This window comes from Alosa sapidissima, chromosome 18, assembly GCF_018492685.1.
Source record: "Alosa sapidissima isolate fAloSap1 chromosome 18, fAloSap1.pri, whole genome shotgun sequence".
Lineage (NCBI taxonomy): Eukaryota > Metazoa > Chordata > Actinopteri > Clupeiformes > Clupeidae > Alosa > Alosa sapidissima.
This window is the reverse complement of record NC_055974.1, coordinates 6602073-6618480: the sequence shown is the minus strand read 5'-3', so window position 1 is coordinate 6618480 and position 16408 is coordinate 6602073. Positions and strand designations below refer to the sequence as shown.

Sequence of the window (16408 nt, the reverse complement as noted above, 5' to 3'; positions counted from 1 at the left end):
ATGTGGCTCTCCCTCCCCTAGAGGGCAGGTTTGACCAAAATGACGGCAAACGTAGTAATGCAGTTTCATGCCCTCCATGGACAAAATGTTTTACTTTAGGCCAATAATTAAACGCCCAATCTGAACACTGAGAAAATCACTTGTCGCTAAGTTAGGCATACCTGTAACATTAGAAGAGATCCCTTGTAGGCCAATAGTTAAGTCAAAGTTATCAAATGTTAACGTTAAGTTTGCTTGTAGCTATAGCCTTGAAACATTTGAGAAGACTGCCTTCGCCAGACCACTAGGAATGCCCTCATCAAACCCGTTGTGCAGTAGCCTAAATTGAAGAAAATACATACGCAGTAATTCAAAGTCACATGTTTTAAATGCTCACGGCATAAACACTGCATTAACGTTATCTTGTATGTATCCCCGAGTTGATTTCTGAATGATCTGTCTAGATATTGGCGAACAAACATGCGTGGGTATGAAGCCCCGTGTAATTAGTAGTCTATAAAATGCCTGAAAGTTTTACAACTTGAAAACATTGTCTTGGTCACGTATACGAATGATTATGTATTCTGCTAACGTTATTTAATAAATATGGTTGATTCTTTCAAAGAAATAGAACCTAAATATTTATTTACAACAAAATAATTACGTAATTTATGTCAGGCATTTACTATGATTGCGTATGCTACACCAGAGAACTCGTCAGTGTTTTCTTGGTGTACAAGCGGCTAGCCAACAAGCTAGCTCTGTAACGGAGTAGTTGTCGAGTCCATAGTATGGTCAATATAAGTATTTCTTCCATTGGAGTGCTGCTGTAGTCTTTGTGTTTACTGGTCGCTGTTGTGAGTGTCGTGTAAAGTAAGGGTAATTAATACATATCCCATAGGTTATTATGGCGCAAGCCATCTCGACGATTTATGTTGGCTAATCTGCCGGGGCTTTTCCGCTGCCCGTTTGCTCCTCCTTTAGTGTTTTTTTTTCCCCTCAGCAGTTTGGAAGACATTGAATGATCGGCACTGCAGCAAGTTTACAAACCAGTTCAAATGCACCATTGAGAGGACCGACACTGGTGTTAATTTGTGACATCCCGTAGGAAACCCTCTGCTTGCTACGAACTCACTAGCTAGCTATTTATACATCTCTTTGTTTCCACCATCAAAAGTGGTGATCTCATCAAGCCAACGTTAGACTGTCCATGCGAATGTGTGACATCTACTCAAGTGTCCCGTTGTCTTTCATGTTTGTGTTAGTTCAGTCCAGAAGACTGGAAGTTGACGGAGTCCCAGCAGGTCGTGAAATCGAAAAGTCGGAGCGAACTCTGTCCGACGAGGACAAATGCAAGACGACGTGTACCGAAGCGGCCATTTGACCCAAAATAAGTTGTCAGTCATGTCATCTGCATTTTACATGCAGTAGCCGGTGGTCTTGTCAAAAGTTACTACTGCAAGTAACAAAGTTGGATGGAATAGCAGGTCTAATTGCATGTCCTGAAGGTTTGCATTTATAAACGACCGGATTTGAAGTAACGGCGCTATGTCGGACGACAACAACGTTGACAAATTTATAAAGGTTAGTAAACGTGTCTTCCACAACATCTATGCACACGCTGATATTTGAAGGAGTTGTGAAGTGTACGTTCTAACTCAGCTTTTTTTTATTTTGAGAGTGGTACAGCACGCACTTTCTGACGAAATGTATAGTTTTGGTCAAACGTTACACTAATAATATGTTACAACAGCTTTGTGAAATCAGACCTTATTTGTATGTCACTTGACCGTATGCTTCATGAGTCATAGCTGCTGAGGATTCTGACTGCCTTCTTGCATGCTCACAGCCACAGGCTGGTGAGTGAAAAGGGCCCTGTGCACTCCACTCAGTCCCCCTGAACAGCCCTCTCCCCCACCCCCGCACACACACCAACACACGCACACACCAGCGTGTCACAGAGACCAGAGCTGCCCTAAAATGTGATCTCAGAGAGTGCACATTTGGGGTGTGTGTGGGGGGGGGCGCATGAGGAGAAGGGAGGACCATTGAAGTGGGGGGGGGGGGGGGGGGGGTGAGTGAGAGAGTCATTGATGACAGAGAGAGAGAGTGTTGGAGTGGAGTCAGGTGTCTGTTGAAAGTAAGGTAGAGGTTCATAGAACTGTCCATGGCAAGGATCATAACCAATTTCCTAAAGTGTATTGAACTAGGCCATTTTAAGAAACCAATTGAGCTGGTGCTTGGTTTTCTCTCATGCGTTGGTAACCACTATTACCAAGCAGCCGAGCCTATCTAGTTCTGGTTCATTGAACAAGATGCTGGCTTTATCTCCCATAAACTTGCAATATCTTGGACTTGACCCATTGGCCCACAGAATGCATGGCAGTGGGTTTTGTTCAGGAGACATCATAGCACTAGTAAGTTTAGCTAAGAGTTTGCAGAATAGGGTTGATTGATTAGAATCTTAGATCAAGTTTTTAGATTAAGTTTTTTTCTTAAAATGCACAGTTCCTAGCCCTTATCAACAGTGGGAGAAGGAATCAGGTCAGGGCAGCCTTGAAATGGCCCAGTACTTTGTGTTGAATTTCACAAATTAGAAGAACATTACATTGTTGTTTATGTTGCTCCAGGAATAACGTATGTGGTAAGGCTATGATGCAACAACAGTAAAATGTCATGATCAAAGGATATTGTCGTTGTGATCTTATTAGCCTGCAGGTGGTTGATGTGTGATCTGCGCACCTGCCAGGTTTTATTATGCTACCTTAGATTAGCAATAAAAATTGTATAATGTTGCCAATAGATTAGCCTATTCATAATCATCTCATTGATTGTGGCCATGTTAAGCTACAGTTAAAATGTCTGTGTTGTATGCTTTGACTAAAGTGAGACTGGGCTTTCTTCTCCTCTGTTAGCCAGTATCAGTGAGCTGCACATTAACCATTCTGCTGGGTGCTTGTGCTCAACCTGTAAAACAGTTGGCATCTCTTTCAAGCCCTCTTTAGTTAATCACTACTTTTTTTTTCTGAGTGTAATGCTAAATCTCTAAAAGTGGCATGGGCGCTTTGTCCTCAGGAAACCTCCATCTTGGAGGAGTACAACATCAACTGGACACAGAAGCTCGGAGCCGGCATCAGCGGACCCGTGAGGTGAGTGATGACACACACTGATGTCCTCCTGGTGCCGCAGGACCGACAGAGGAGAACGCAGGACCAAAACACGGCTCAGTCATGGAAGACGTCCTCTGTCCCTCAGATGGTCACTAGACTGTCTCTGAGTCACCCTCGTTGTTGCTCGACCAGTGCAAAACGTGCTTGCCAAATTTATCTGTGACCTAAGTCCAAGACTGAGTTGTGACTCTGGTGTGACTGGGCACCCAGACAAGACAAAGTCTACTTGACAGATTGATCCATTTTTGAGACTATTTAGGAGGTTATAGTCCTCATCTAGACAGTCATAGAACATACAGTGCTTCTGGCATGCCTGCTGATTCAAAGACATTTAGTACTAAGAAAGTCACACTTTTCCTAGCTGTGCTGACATTTTAGATGAACACTGCAGCATGTTTTGGTTTGTTTTTTGTTATCAAGGTTAAAGGATAACAATGAGCAAGTCATACACATATGTAGCAACTTCTCATTTCATAATGTAGTCATCTATATTCTTGATAAACAAGATTGAAGTACACTGAGCATACTATTATGAGTTATTGTTCATACAAGGACATGAGTCAAAGCATAAGGCAGTACTCTGGATTCTATGTGAGTATGGCTACATATGACTTGCATGTCATTTGAAAGAAATAAGATTATGTAAGCATGGAGAAAGTACATGATCTTTTATTCCAGTTTATAAAGCACTGGACCAAAGCTCATCATATTGCACTTATATAGTCGACAGTGTATACACCTTGATGTTGAGTCAGGTAGCCTAATATTTGTAGAAACAAATATTATAAAACAAATGATTGCTGGTAAGGAGTTTATATTCAGTTTGTCTAAGCACACACCTTTTTATGTTGGGTGCACACACAGTATTGCAGTGTATGCCAAAGTACAGATATCCATTAATTCTCCCAGCGTGCATACGTGTGGTGTGGAGTGTATTCCACCTCTGACCCATTCTAACCCGCATCTCTCCCTGGGCTATTACATAAATAAGCCACATGCGTCCAGAAAGCCTTTGAGAGGCATACCTCTGGTGGGATAGCCAGTGCAAGCAAGAGATTAAGTCGAGGACTGTTTAGTGTGTACACATATTGCGGTACAAGGTGGTTCTCTGATTAGGGCCTATCTACGATGGGGTGCATGTAGTGAAAGCATGGGGGGGGGGCGGCTTCACTATGCACTTTGTCTGTCTGTTGATTTTTCTCTCTTTCTCTCACTTTTTTTTCTCCACTCCCTAAACTTTGTTCACTTCCCTCCCCCTTTCTTCAGATTCGGTCTTGAACTTTGCTTGAAGCTAGTCATTCTCTTTGGTGAGCCTTTATTGCGTAACCACAAAAGGTTTTGGTTTTGGGTAATGGTTACTTTTGGGAAATTGCATGACGCTGCAAATGGCAGAGGAGGAGAGAAAGTAATTCCTCCCCTGAATTCCCAATTTACAAATGTGAGTGAAATTATCTTTAGCCACTTAGACCCATACATGTCTACTTTTAGAGGTGCTGGATATGCCACCCACCTACCCGTTGAGTTTATTTTATGAAAAATGGTGGGACTTCGTGAGCCCTTCACTCAAGTAGCGGATATGTTACTGTAATGGACACGGCCTATATTTAACTAAATGTGCTGGATTCAGAGACGCATTTATCAGTGCTGTTTTATTCCATCTCACCAAAGCAGGGAGTAGGTGGAGTCGCTGAAAAAATAGCCTAACACTGCTCCTGTGTGACTCATTTGGATGGTTGAGAGTAAAAATGAGTAGCAGCTTGTTGCTGTTTCGGTACATCACGATAGAGCTCCTTTGCATTCGCTGTGAGAGTCTATTCAGTGTCATGTCAGGTGAGAGGAAATATTTCCCATCATGTCGTGTCCCATTTAAATGGATTGAATAGGCTGGCTTTGTGTGAAGCTCAGGTTTATTGCATGGTGTCCTGAAAAGCTTAATTAAACCCCCAAAGACTCTCCTATTTCTCCACATCCTCATCTGCCTCCACCAAGGCCTTGTTGTGTACAGTTGATGTTAATATGCAGTCACCTTGATCTGATAAGGATCCCTGGATCACCATCTAATCAGAGAGCAGAGTATTTACTCCACACGTCCAGACACCGGTCAGAAACGCTTTATAAAATATCCCAGTCAACCATTCCTTTTTACTATTTTAGGAGCAACCCTAAATGAAATCATCTGAAAATCTTGAGAACCTGACAAGTTTACTTTGTTGCAATCTATTTCCCCTGGGTCCTTTCAGTATTCTCATTTGTGAAATTACCATTATGATGTCTTTAATGTGTAAGTAAGTGTCAAACTTGAGTTTGCTTTCTCAATCCAGGGTGTGTGTGAAGAAGTCAACACAAGAAAGATTCGCCCTCAAAATCCTGATTGACCGGCCCAAAGCTCGCAATGAGGTACACCTGAATGTTCTCACATAACTCTGTTTGCTTTTTGGCCCCTAGCTGTGTGTCTCTTTTTGTCAACGTTTATTTTCCATGTCTGTTTCTGGACGGCGCTCTGTCTGTGTTTTCAGTTAGTCTGCCTCTGTGTTTTGGTTCTGTGTGCTTCTTTGACCTTTAGAAGCACCGTGAGTTGGAGTAACACTTTAGCTGCGTATTTAGTCACTTATTGTCATTCAGAGAACACTAGTGTCAGCAGCAGGGAGACCTCACCCCCTCACGTCTTTTAGTAATTCGGTATTTCTCTCTCTTTTATGAATGCTTTGTTAAATGGCTGTGTTGTGGCAGTTGACTTCTTCAATTTCTCATGCAGGTGAGGCTTCATATGATGTGTGCAGCACACCACAACATTGTCCAGATAATGGAGGTGTATGCCAACAGTGTGCAGTTTCCACATGAGTCCAGTCCAAGGTAACAACACACACACACACACACACACTTAGACATACACACAGAATTGAAGGAAGAGTTTGCATTTGTAATCTAATACACTTTTTTTCATAGTCCTCTAACTGTCCTTCATACACGCTTTATATGAAAAACTATGGACTTCTGGGAAACAAACAGTGGCTCTGACACTATTCCAGCAGATCACCATGTTGCTTGTTGGAAGGGAGAGGTGTAATTTGATTGGCCACTGAGCTCAGATAACAACTTTTGCCAGAATCGCAGGGTACACCTTTAAATATTTAAAACCGTGATCGCATTTTCACCTGGCACCTTTACCCCACGCACCACCCCCAACAACTCTACTGTAATAACATTATAATTATAATCTTTAATATCTATGTGTTTGTTTCCTCTCTTGTCAGAGCAAGGCTGTTGATCGTCATGGAGATGATGGAAGGAGGTGAGCTGTTCCACAGAATAAGTCAACACAGACACTTTACTGAGAAGATGGCTAGCCAGGTCACAAAACAGGTAATGCCACTCTGATGAAGCAAATTTTAGTACATCCGTTGTTAAACATGTGTATCATCCTGCCATTTCATCTCCATAGGGAACAGTATACATTGCCACTGTAGTTTGGATTCAGGTCTTCAAGTGTGTGACTTTAGGACTTAGGAGTATTTGAGAAATTTTAATTTCATTGTTTTTCCCCCCGTTTTAGATAGCACAAGCGTTGGAACACTGTCACTCGCTCAACATTGCTCATCGAGACCTGAAGCCGGAAAACTTGCTCTTCAAGGACAATTCACTGGTATGTGGCAGATTCTGTGTAGTTTGGCTTTGTCTGCAGCGTTTGCTATCAGTACCATGTGTCAGTCACCACACCACTACACCCTAAAGGAATAAGAGATTGAAATTTCATTTTTGGTGAATTGTGGCACTTGAGACTGCTTGTTTATAATCAATTAGGTCTCTGACTCTTTCAGGATGCTCCTGTGAAATTGTGTGATTTTGGCTTTGCCAAAATAGACCAAGGCGACTTGATGACTCCACAGTTCACTCCTTACTATGTAGCACCTCAGGTGAGGCACCAGATCACCAAACTATTTCAACTGTAGAACATTTGTACCTCCTCCAAAATTCATAGATGTGTGCTTGAGGGTGATCAAGCATGAGACGCTTGCAATGACGGGGCCGGGACTGGCCTGTAGTTCTGTGTGCATGGTGAGGTGCTCAAGAGAGTGAGTGTCATGGTGAAGGTGCAAAAAGTAGTCCAACAGTAGTCCTGTAGTTCTGTGTGCATGGTAAGGTGCTCAAGAGAGTGAGTGTCATGGTGAAAAAAGTAGTCCAACAGTAGTCCAACAGTGCAAGAATAAGGTCTAGAGACCAGCATAAATAATATGGACAAATAAGAGAGTAAAGTATAATGTAGACAAGGTAATATAAAAAACTATGTCAGTGCAAGAATAGGTTGAAGTAATAGGGTTACAGCCATTCAGTATTGTAGCAAAAGCCATTGGTCATGTGTGCTAATAATTTGTTTTGTAGTATTCAGTATACTATACTCTATACAATAGAGTTTGTTTTGTAGTATTCAGTATACTATACTCTATACAATATACTATATAGTAATTATTATTTATTGTAATTTACTTTTTTAGGTTCTGGAGGCACAGAGGCGACACCAGAAAGAAAAGTCTGGAATAATACCTACCTCACCCACCCCCTACACTTATAACAAGGTGAGCAAGACTACCTAACCCACCCCCTACACCTGTAACAAGGTTGAGCAAGACTACCTCACCCACTTACCTTACACCTATATCAAGGAGAGGAAGAGGACCTCACATCTCAGTTCCAAAACTAATAAGATAATAATTAAAATAATTAAATAAATTCTACTGGAAAACACAATGCATGAAAGTTTGTTCAGTATAGCACTGAGGTTGATGAGCTTCACAGCAAATAGGGGTACTTGCACTCAGTGTAAAAGAGCTTAGTTGGCTGAGGTATGTGTGCTAATGGTCATTTCCAAGAGTGACATTCCCTTATTTACCCCTCCTCTCGGTATCTGTCCCTCTCTGCCTCCCCTTGTCAGAGCTGTGACCTTTGGTCTTTGGGGGTCATCATCTACGTGATGCTGTGCGGCTACCCGCCATTCTATTCGAAGCACCACAGCCGCACCATCCCCAAGGACATGCGCAAGAAGATCATGACCGGCAGCTTCGACTTCCCTGAGGATGAGTGGAGCCAGATCTCCGAGATGGCCAAGGACATAGTGCGCAAGTAGGTCTCATTTTATAATAAGATGGCATTCTGGGTTTTTATGTTGCCACTTGGTAAAGTTTATTACAAGTGTTTCTCACTACTGAATGCTCTTATGAATGTCCTCATCATCCCCAGTTAAGCATTTATAAATGTTATTATTACATCATCAGTAGATCTGTTTACAAACAGCACCACATTGCAATGCCAGTCCTGTGTATTGCTTCATGTGGTGTGTGTGTAGCTCTGTAGCATTAACCACAGTGCAGATGCTATTTGTGGCCCCGTTTGAATCATGTGGAGTTGAACTAGGGAACTGTTGACACTGGTCCCTCTTGTGGCAGGCTACTGAAGGTGAAGCCGGAGGAGAGGCTGACCATCGAGGGGGTGTTGGCCCACCCATGGCTCAACTGCACAGAAGCGCTGGATAATGTGCTGCCCTCGGCCCAGATGATGATGGATAAGGTGAGCAGTGCAGAGCGCTCCCACAGGCTCAGGGGCCTGGCTCTGTTGTCTTTATGGAACAGCAGGAGCTCGTTAACTGGCCCTCAGCATTTTAGAGGGAAGGGTGTGTGTGTGTGTGTGTGTGTGTGTGTGTGTGTGTTCGTTCCCAGAGTATTTGGATCTTATTTTACTTGCTTGCCTTTCAGATCCAAATAAAAGCATTCAAATGTGTGTCTGTGTGCATGTGTGTGTGTTGTGGTGAGAGCATGCCACTTGCCACAAAATTGTGAAGTTTGCGAGTGTGCTTTCTCTGCATGTTATTATAGTCAGGATAGTAAGAAATCATTTGTATGACTCCTAGTATCTGTTGTGTGTTTGTGTGTGTGTGTGTGTAGGCAGTGGTAGCTGGGATTCAGCAGGCGCATGCTGAGCAACTCGCCAACATGAGGATCCAGGACCTCAACGTCAGCCTTAAACCTCTCAACTCTGTCAACAACCCTATCCTGAGGAAAAGGAAACTTCTTGGGTTAGTCCCTAGTCTTTACTTTAGTCTAGACCTCCACCTGCTGTGACATTCTGTTTTCCTGTTGTCTATCCATGAGTGCATGCATGGTTCTGTCCATTAGGGCACATAGCCAGGCACATAGCCGATATCTCACACAAGCAGGTTGAAGGATCTTAATCAAGCCCTGCATTCTTATTCACTGTGAGGGCTTGATGAACTGATTAAGCACTCAAGGTCACATGGTCAAAGGTCACACATGGGGTAATGCAAAATATATTGCTGACACGCACTGTGTGATTTCTCCAACATTTACATATTTACTCATACATGACGTGATTAGGTGGTCAAGGTCATAGGGTCAAAGGTCTAGGTCACATTCAACATACAAGGATACAGCAGACGGGGGCATACTAAAGGCTTCAATCAACATACTCGCCACTCCCGACCGGTAGCGCGACAATGTGACGTCACAGGGTTAACCTCTGTAATGATACTTCAGACTTCGGTTGCTGCTATTCACAACTACCATCTAGTTTCCAAGGTGTGTGCAGCTAGATAGATAGATAGATAGATAGATAGATAGATAGATAGATAGATAGATAGATAGATACTTTATTCATCCCGAGGGAAATTTTAGCAAGTAAGCTAGCTGGCTGGTGCTGAGAAATGAGTTTGTGTAATTTCCTGTGGTGGAATGAGATTTTTTTCAGGTCTTAGATATCCTTTGGTTGAAAATAAATATCTTTGTTACCTTTTGCTGGCTTATTGGCATGTCCCTGGGTCCTAGGTCTTTCATCTTAATTCCCTCTCTCTGGTAGCTTCATTAACTTATCCAGCAGACTATTTAAAAATCACGAACTCTCGCTGGTAACCTAGCCAGGTTAATTTCCCTCTCTTCTCAAACTGACTATTCAAACATGTTTATTTAAGATGTGGGCTAGGCTATATGAAATGCCTGAATGTGGTTGATGTCTGTATAGAGGCACGCATGCTCCCTGATCTTGGCTTCAAGCTCATCCTGCTTGTCGCGCGCATCTGAAAAAAAATCTCTGGTGCATGACCTGCCTGCGGAGGCTGAAATTTCTCATGCGACAGAGGAAATTACGCAATTTTGACGTCACATTGTCGCGCTACCGGTTCAGGTGCGGCGAGCTGGACGTTTAATCAACGTTTCGTGTCAAGTTCATTTCCCTACTTTCTGTATATGCTTGTTGTCATGTGTACTCTTCCCTACGTTCCCCTATCTCTTCCCCATGCCCATGTTCCTTAAACAATCCCTGTTCTCTCTGGCCCTGCACCCCTCCTGTTGTCCGCCCCCCCCCCCCCCCTGTATTCCTCTCACTGGGCTTTATCTCTCTGCGTGTGGAAAAGCTTTTGTGTGTAAGTACAATTATTTTGCTGCTGTACTGCAGTGCAGGAGTGCTGCAGTGTCTGACAATGGATTGAGCCTGCACGGCCTGTCTTTATGGTACACAGCAGGGCTTTAAGCACTCGAACGTGGCAAAATGAGTAGCATATTAGTACTTTGATTTTGGTATGTTTCCATCCAGGAACTCTTATTCAGTCAAGTTGACATCTTAGACTAATACCACATCACAATTGTGCAGTTGCCATGTGTTAAGTTGAAAGAGCAGTACCATAGTATAAGTAAGTATACTCTTTTGATCCCGTGAGGGAAATTTGGTCTCTGCATTTATCCCAATCTGTGAATTAGTGAAACACACTCAGCACACAGTGAACACACAGTGAGGTGAAGCACACACTAATCCCGACACAGTGAGCTGCCTGCTACAGCGGCGCTCGGGGAGCAGTGAGGGGTTAGGTACCTTGATCAAGGGCACTTCAGCCATTCCTACTGGTTGGGGTTCGGACCGGCAACCCTCCAGTTACAAGTCCGAAGTGCTAACCAGTGGGCCACGGGGGCGGCCCATAGGTTCAATAACATAGGTCCATTCAAAGGCAGCTTTTGGTTATGATCAATAACATGCTTATCAAGTTTTACCCTTTCATGTAGTCCTAATGCTGTTGATGGAGTTGACCAGTCTTAAGGGCTAATGGGTTATTGCGCTGTTCCCCATATAGCACCAAGCCCAGTGATGGGTTCTTCATCCACGACCCAGAGAATGGTGGAGACGACTCCAATGTTGCTCTGGAGAAGCTCCGAGACGTCATCGCCCAGTGTATCCTGCCACAGGCTGGTGAGACCCCCCCCCCCACACACACACACACACACACTGTATACCAATGAGCCAGCCATATATTATAACCACTCACAGGGGAGGTGAATATTTTATTGATCAGCTTGTAACAACAATACTAAGTCAGTATGTGGAGCAGCAACAGTCTGTGCTTCCATGTGACATGCCAAATGAGGGAGAATTGGACAAGTTCCACCAGATTAGGCGGTTACTCAGTATTTTGGCTCATCCGTTTTTGATATGTAAATCGTGTGGATTCTCCTGCAATTTGCCAGTTGAAAGATTTCCTGTCAGAGGTCCCTCATAAAATGGGTGTCTCTGTGCCGTGCTCTCTTACACAGACACAAATGTACAGAGCCCTTTTTGAGCTTAATGAAAGCAAAAAGAACATACCCACACACACAGCTATGCAGAACGGCCATGGAAATGCTGCTGTGTTGTTGACAGGAGAGAATGAGGATGAGAAGCTGAACGAGGTGATGCACGATGCCTGGCGCTTCAACCGTGACTGCAAGCACCTCCGAGACGGACTCCAGGGCCTCAGCTGGGATGGTGAGGGGGTGTGGATGTGGATGAGAGTGGATGTTAGTGAGTGTGGATGAGAGTGGGTGTGGATGAGAGTGGGTGTGGATGAGAGTGGGTGTGGATGAAGGTGGGTGTGAATGTTAGTGGGTGTGGACGAGAATGTGTGTGGATGTTAGTGGGTGTGGATGGTAGTGGGTGTGGATGGTAGTGGGTGTGGATGGTAGTGGATGTGGATGAGAGTGGGTGTGGATGTTAGGGAGTGTGGATGAGAGTGGGTGTGGATGAGAGTAGGTGTGGATGGAAATGTTAGTGGGTGTGGACGAGAATGTGTGTGGATGCTAGGGGTGGGTATATCATGTGTATCAAGCAGAGTGGGATATAAAGTTTTAAAAGAAGGGGTGCACATACATAGGATAGGTTACATATCCAAAACGCTTGGTCAGAAACCATTGTGTGTGCTTGCTTGAGCTGTAAGGACAGCCACTCAATGTGCTTCTTAGTCACACTGAACTGCCCTATGGAGCACAACGCTGTTGTATTGTCAGTCAACTAAAGTTTAAACTCGCTATTGTAAATTAGGCTGTTTTTTGGACCAGGGCATTATTCTCTATGTGACTCCTCACTGCTCTTGTAGAATTAGCTTGCTGTCCTTTCTTCAAATTCTTAATGAACAGTTTAAGGGTGACCATATAAGACCAATTGAATATAGATATCATGGAGTATGTTGGAATTTTGGACAAATAACATCAGTCATTAATCTTCCACATCATGGTGTGTTATTAATAAAAATTGCCTGTTTGGTAAGTGTTATATGTAAGTGTTAATGATGTATTGGCAAACACTGCTTTATGAGTGCAAATATGCACAGATCATAATATTAAGACCAACCTATTTCGAGAGATGATGAGGAAAGCACTGAAAACTGACATATGTGCATGTAAAGGTGTCCTGCTAACAAAAAATAAGATTGTCCCCTCATTACTGAGTAAAGTTGGTTAGTGCCACCCAAGTCAGTGTTTATTCCTGATGCCTCAAGGACAGGTGGGAGGAGCTACGGGCAGACTTGGCTCAGGAACAGTTCTTGCTAGTAGACCATGCTCTCCCATATACTGTATGTATCATGTTGTTTGTAACTAGTTTTTTCTTCTTCTTTAGTTTGTACAATTATATCTGACCTAGTGTCCACATGCCAAATCTCTTTTGCAGGGAGGGCATTTTGCGACAAGGTGGACCGCTTGAAGCTGGCTGAGATCGTCAAACAAGCCATTGAGGAAAAAACAAACTTACAGGAGTCTCAATAGCAAGTGCTGAATTTCTATTTCCTTTTGTACTGTTTTATTATATTTGTTCTTAAGCAAATAACTGTAAAGAGACCTTTTTTCATGTAAATTTAAGTGCTGAAACTTTTTTTTTTTTTAAATGGACATGCTCGAAAAAAAACAAAAATACTGTAAAACTGTAGATATATTCAAGGAATTGTTGGTACGAAAAGCTTTTTTTAACAAATGACGGTGAAGAAAAGAACAGAGAAGTGTCTATTTTTTCTTTTTTTTTAAAGGAAGGAGAGAAGGAAAAAGACAGCAAAATTTAATTACAGCCTGCACTGGAAAAGCAAGGGAGATTTTTTTTTTTTTTTTTTACAACCTGCTTGTCCAAGATACCACATATTTTATTTTAGCTTTACTCAGTCTCCTTCTCTTTTTAACAATTCTCATAAATCTATTTATTTAAGATAAATAATTATAATGAACAAAGAAAAAAATGCTGTTATTTTGTACCATAACGCCTGACGTTCAGACGCACGAATCAGCATGTCGCTGATTATGAACAAATCAGAGCCAGAGAAAAGATGGAAGGATCCATTTCATTTAAAAAGTTTATTCTCCACTCTTATCTATCCAGAAAAAAAATGTGAAATGTGAAGGACAGAAAGGAATAATTTCATGCCTTTAAAAAACTTTTCAGTATGAGCTGCATTATGTCCAATGTTCTGTCTTGTCTGTCGTACTAGACAAGTACTCAAATTGATATCAGCCAGAGGTGAGCGTTGCTTGTCTTCCTGGTCGAGGATTCAAACAGAGGTGTAGTAGTTCTGAATGCTGTATATTTCTGATCAGAAATCCTATTGAGTGCAATGCAGATGCATTACCGACCTCCTGCCTCCTACCTCTCTGTTGCTCCCCTGGTGATAGTGGTGATGGAGTGGGCTGAGAGAGAGAGAGAGAAAAACACTAGAAACTGTCACTTGGACATGGACACTCCAGTCTTTGTATGTTACCCGGTTGTATTGAGCCTCATTTCTGATAGGTGCGTGTGTGTGTGTGTGTGTGTTAGATAGAGGGAGAGAGAGGAAGAGGGAGAGAGGAGAAGAGTTCAAGAGGTTCATGCCAATTTTAGGATGTGTTCTTTCAAGCAAACTGAATCCTGTTTTTCCTTCTTTAATTTCCAAAATAATGACTTCAGGAAGAACCCTCGAGCCTTCCTTTTTGTGTGTTTGCGTATGGTTTATGTATTGAATGTGTGTGTGTGTGTGTTTGAGTGCAACTTCTTGGGTGTTGGACATGTGTTGTGAGTACACATGCGAGTGATCGCTCTTACCAAGTCTACGCTGCTTCCCCAATAAGCCTGCACCAGAGGAAGCTGTTGTCAGTGGCTGTTTCAATGTAGCACCTTAGTCTCTGACAACAGCTTCCTCCCTGTGGCACTCCACATTCTCCAATCACATTAGACCTCTTAGCTCAGGACTCGTCATGGCAACATGACACTTGTAAGGAAAGGAAGAAAGTGTGGATAGCCTCCCTTTTTAAAAAAAAAAAAGAAAAGAAAATCCTCTGAAGCTGTGTCTGGCTTCTGCTAAAAGTAGGCATCTCATGAATTCAGCCTTGTGTTTGGCATTGTTGTATCTACATCTCAGTAGTGGTGACTTGTTGGAGACTGAAAAAAATCATGGTGTTCAGATGTTTTCTGAATGATGACTGATTGGTAAGGGGAAGGGCTTTTGACTTAATCTCAGCCAGTCTTCTTTCAGCTGACAACATTCTTAAATATTTACATTTTTATCCAAGCTTTCTGAAACAATGTATCCATGTTGGAATCTCCCCTCACCTGACTACAGCTCTCTGACAGTTTTCACTACTGGCAGAATACACCTCAGGTCAGCTAAAAACATAATTAATGAAATGGTAACTTTTTTTTTTTGCTGTTTGAGGAGGTGGAATTTGACCGAACCGAGACTGGAAGTTACTGTAATGCTGCACATTGCACCTCATTTCCAGGGAATATGCCTGAACATAAGTTCAGTTTTTATCTCAAAGTGTTTTTTGGGTTGTCTGAATCTGGCTAGTACACAAACCAATTGGCTGGGAAAGAGCTCTCAGCAAGGTGTCATGCATATTTTCAATAGTCTTCCATGTTGCAGCATAATCACGTTTGTCCATGCATAGCCTCTTTCAGAGAACACTTCAGCGATAGTGGCCTCCGTACTATGGAATGGAATCGCCATAGTTTCTGTCAAGTACGTCCAAAAATATTTTCTGGAAATGAGGTTACTTTTGCAATCATTAATTGCTTTTAATCGAGCAGAGAAGACTTATAGTTACACTAAGACAAACTTTGCCTTGCCGTTTTTGAGAAGAATGCCTATTTTCTTGTCGTCGTTGATTTTACCACGTCAGCCGTTCAAACTTGAGCTGGGATGCAAAAGTGAACCAGACATAATCCTTTGTTTTGACACGTATGGGCATAGTTGAGAGCACTTGTGATGTCATGTGAGAATACATTGTATTTTGTTCATTTGCTGAACAGTCTGAGTTTTGTGTCCCAGTCTTCTGTTTGAATTAAGGCATCTGTTATTTTTATTTGTTCATTTTGAGTTTCATTTATTTTATTTGTGTACTAATCTCCTCTTATGTTGTAATTGTGCACTTGTTATTTCAACATGGGAGGCCTGTACCTCAGTCAGTATTTGTCCTCTATCATCTTTGAAAAGTCATGAACATGCTAAAATGTTTGTATTAAAGCGATTCCTGCTGTTCAAAAGGGAGTGTGTCATTTTATGAGTGGTTGTTGTGGTGGGGTGTGGAGGGTTGATTATCAATGGGCTCTGTGCACTAGCATACTTGAAGTCGGCAAACCAGTTTCCTGTTCGTTGACATCGCTCTAAGCACCTGAAGAGGAGTGCTCCAGTTGTACCAAAAGGTGTGCTCACCGAAAATCCTTCCCTCCTTATTTTGTGCAGCCACTGCACTTCGGCTGGCGTTTTTAGGAAAAAGGTGGAAGCTAAAATTGTTTTTGTAACGACTTGAAGCCGAGCAGTGTGGCACAGCATTGTATTTCTTATGTTTTGGTACAACTAAAACACTCATCCTCAGGTGCTTGTTGACAGCAATGTTAACAAACAGGAAACTGGTTTGCCCACTTCAAGTAAGCTAGAGTCCATATCACGGCATTTCTCTCAAATAGGAATTTATGTAAACATTACAATTACATTA

At 42.5% G+C, this 16408-nt stretch overlaps 1 protein-coding gene across 1 annotated transcript; it reads left to right on the top strand.

The window, feature by feature from the left end:
* The first annotated feature begins 688 nt into the window (after positions 1-688).
* mapkapk5 (MAPK activated protein kinase 5) lies at positions 689-15956 on the top strand. Its single transcript, XM_042071038.1, has 14 exons — positions 689-1563; positions 3055-3128; positions 5471-5546; positions 5905-6002; positions 6404-6512; positions 6703-6792; positions 6968-7063; positions 7643-7723; positions 8080-8267; positions 8591-8711; positions 9086-9216; positions 11278-11393; positions 11841-11945; positions 13125-15956. The coding sequence occupies exons 1-14, from the start codon at positions 1528-1530 to the stop codon at positions 13217-13219; spliced, it is 1416 nt and encodes a 471-aa protein (XP_041926972.1). The 5' UTR covers positions 689-1527; the 3' UTR covers positions 13220-15956.
* The last annotated feature ends 452 nt before the right edge of the window (positions 15957-16408 follow it).

What these genes read in the sequence shown, in the direction of transcription:
- mapkapk5 (XM_042071038.1), top strand. Translation starts at nt 1,528, where the DNA reads ATGTCGGACGACAACAACGTTGACAAATTTATAAAG. An exon ending in CTAGCCAGGTCACAAAACAG is followed by an intron (nt 6,513 to 6,702) that starts GTAATGCCACTC and finishes CCCCCGTTTTAG; the next exon opens with ATAGCACAAGCGTTGGAACA. An exon ending in CTTACTATGTAGCACCTCAG is followed by an intron (nt 7,064 to 7,642) that starts GTGAGGCACCAG and finishes TTACTTTTTTAG; the next exon opens with GTTCTGGAGGCACAGAGGCG.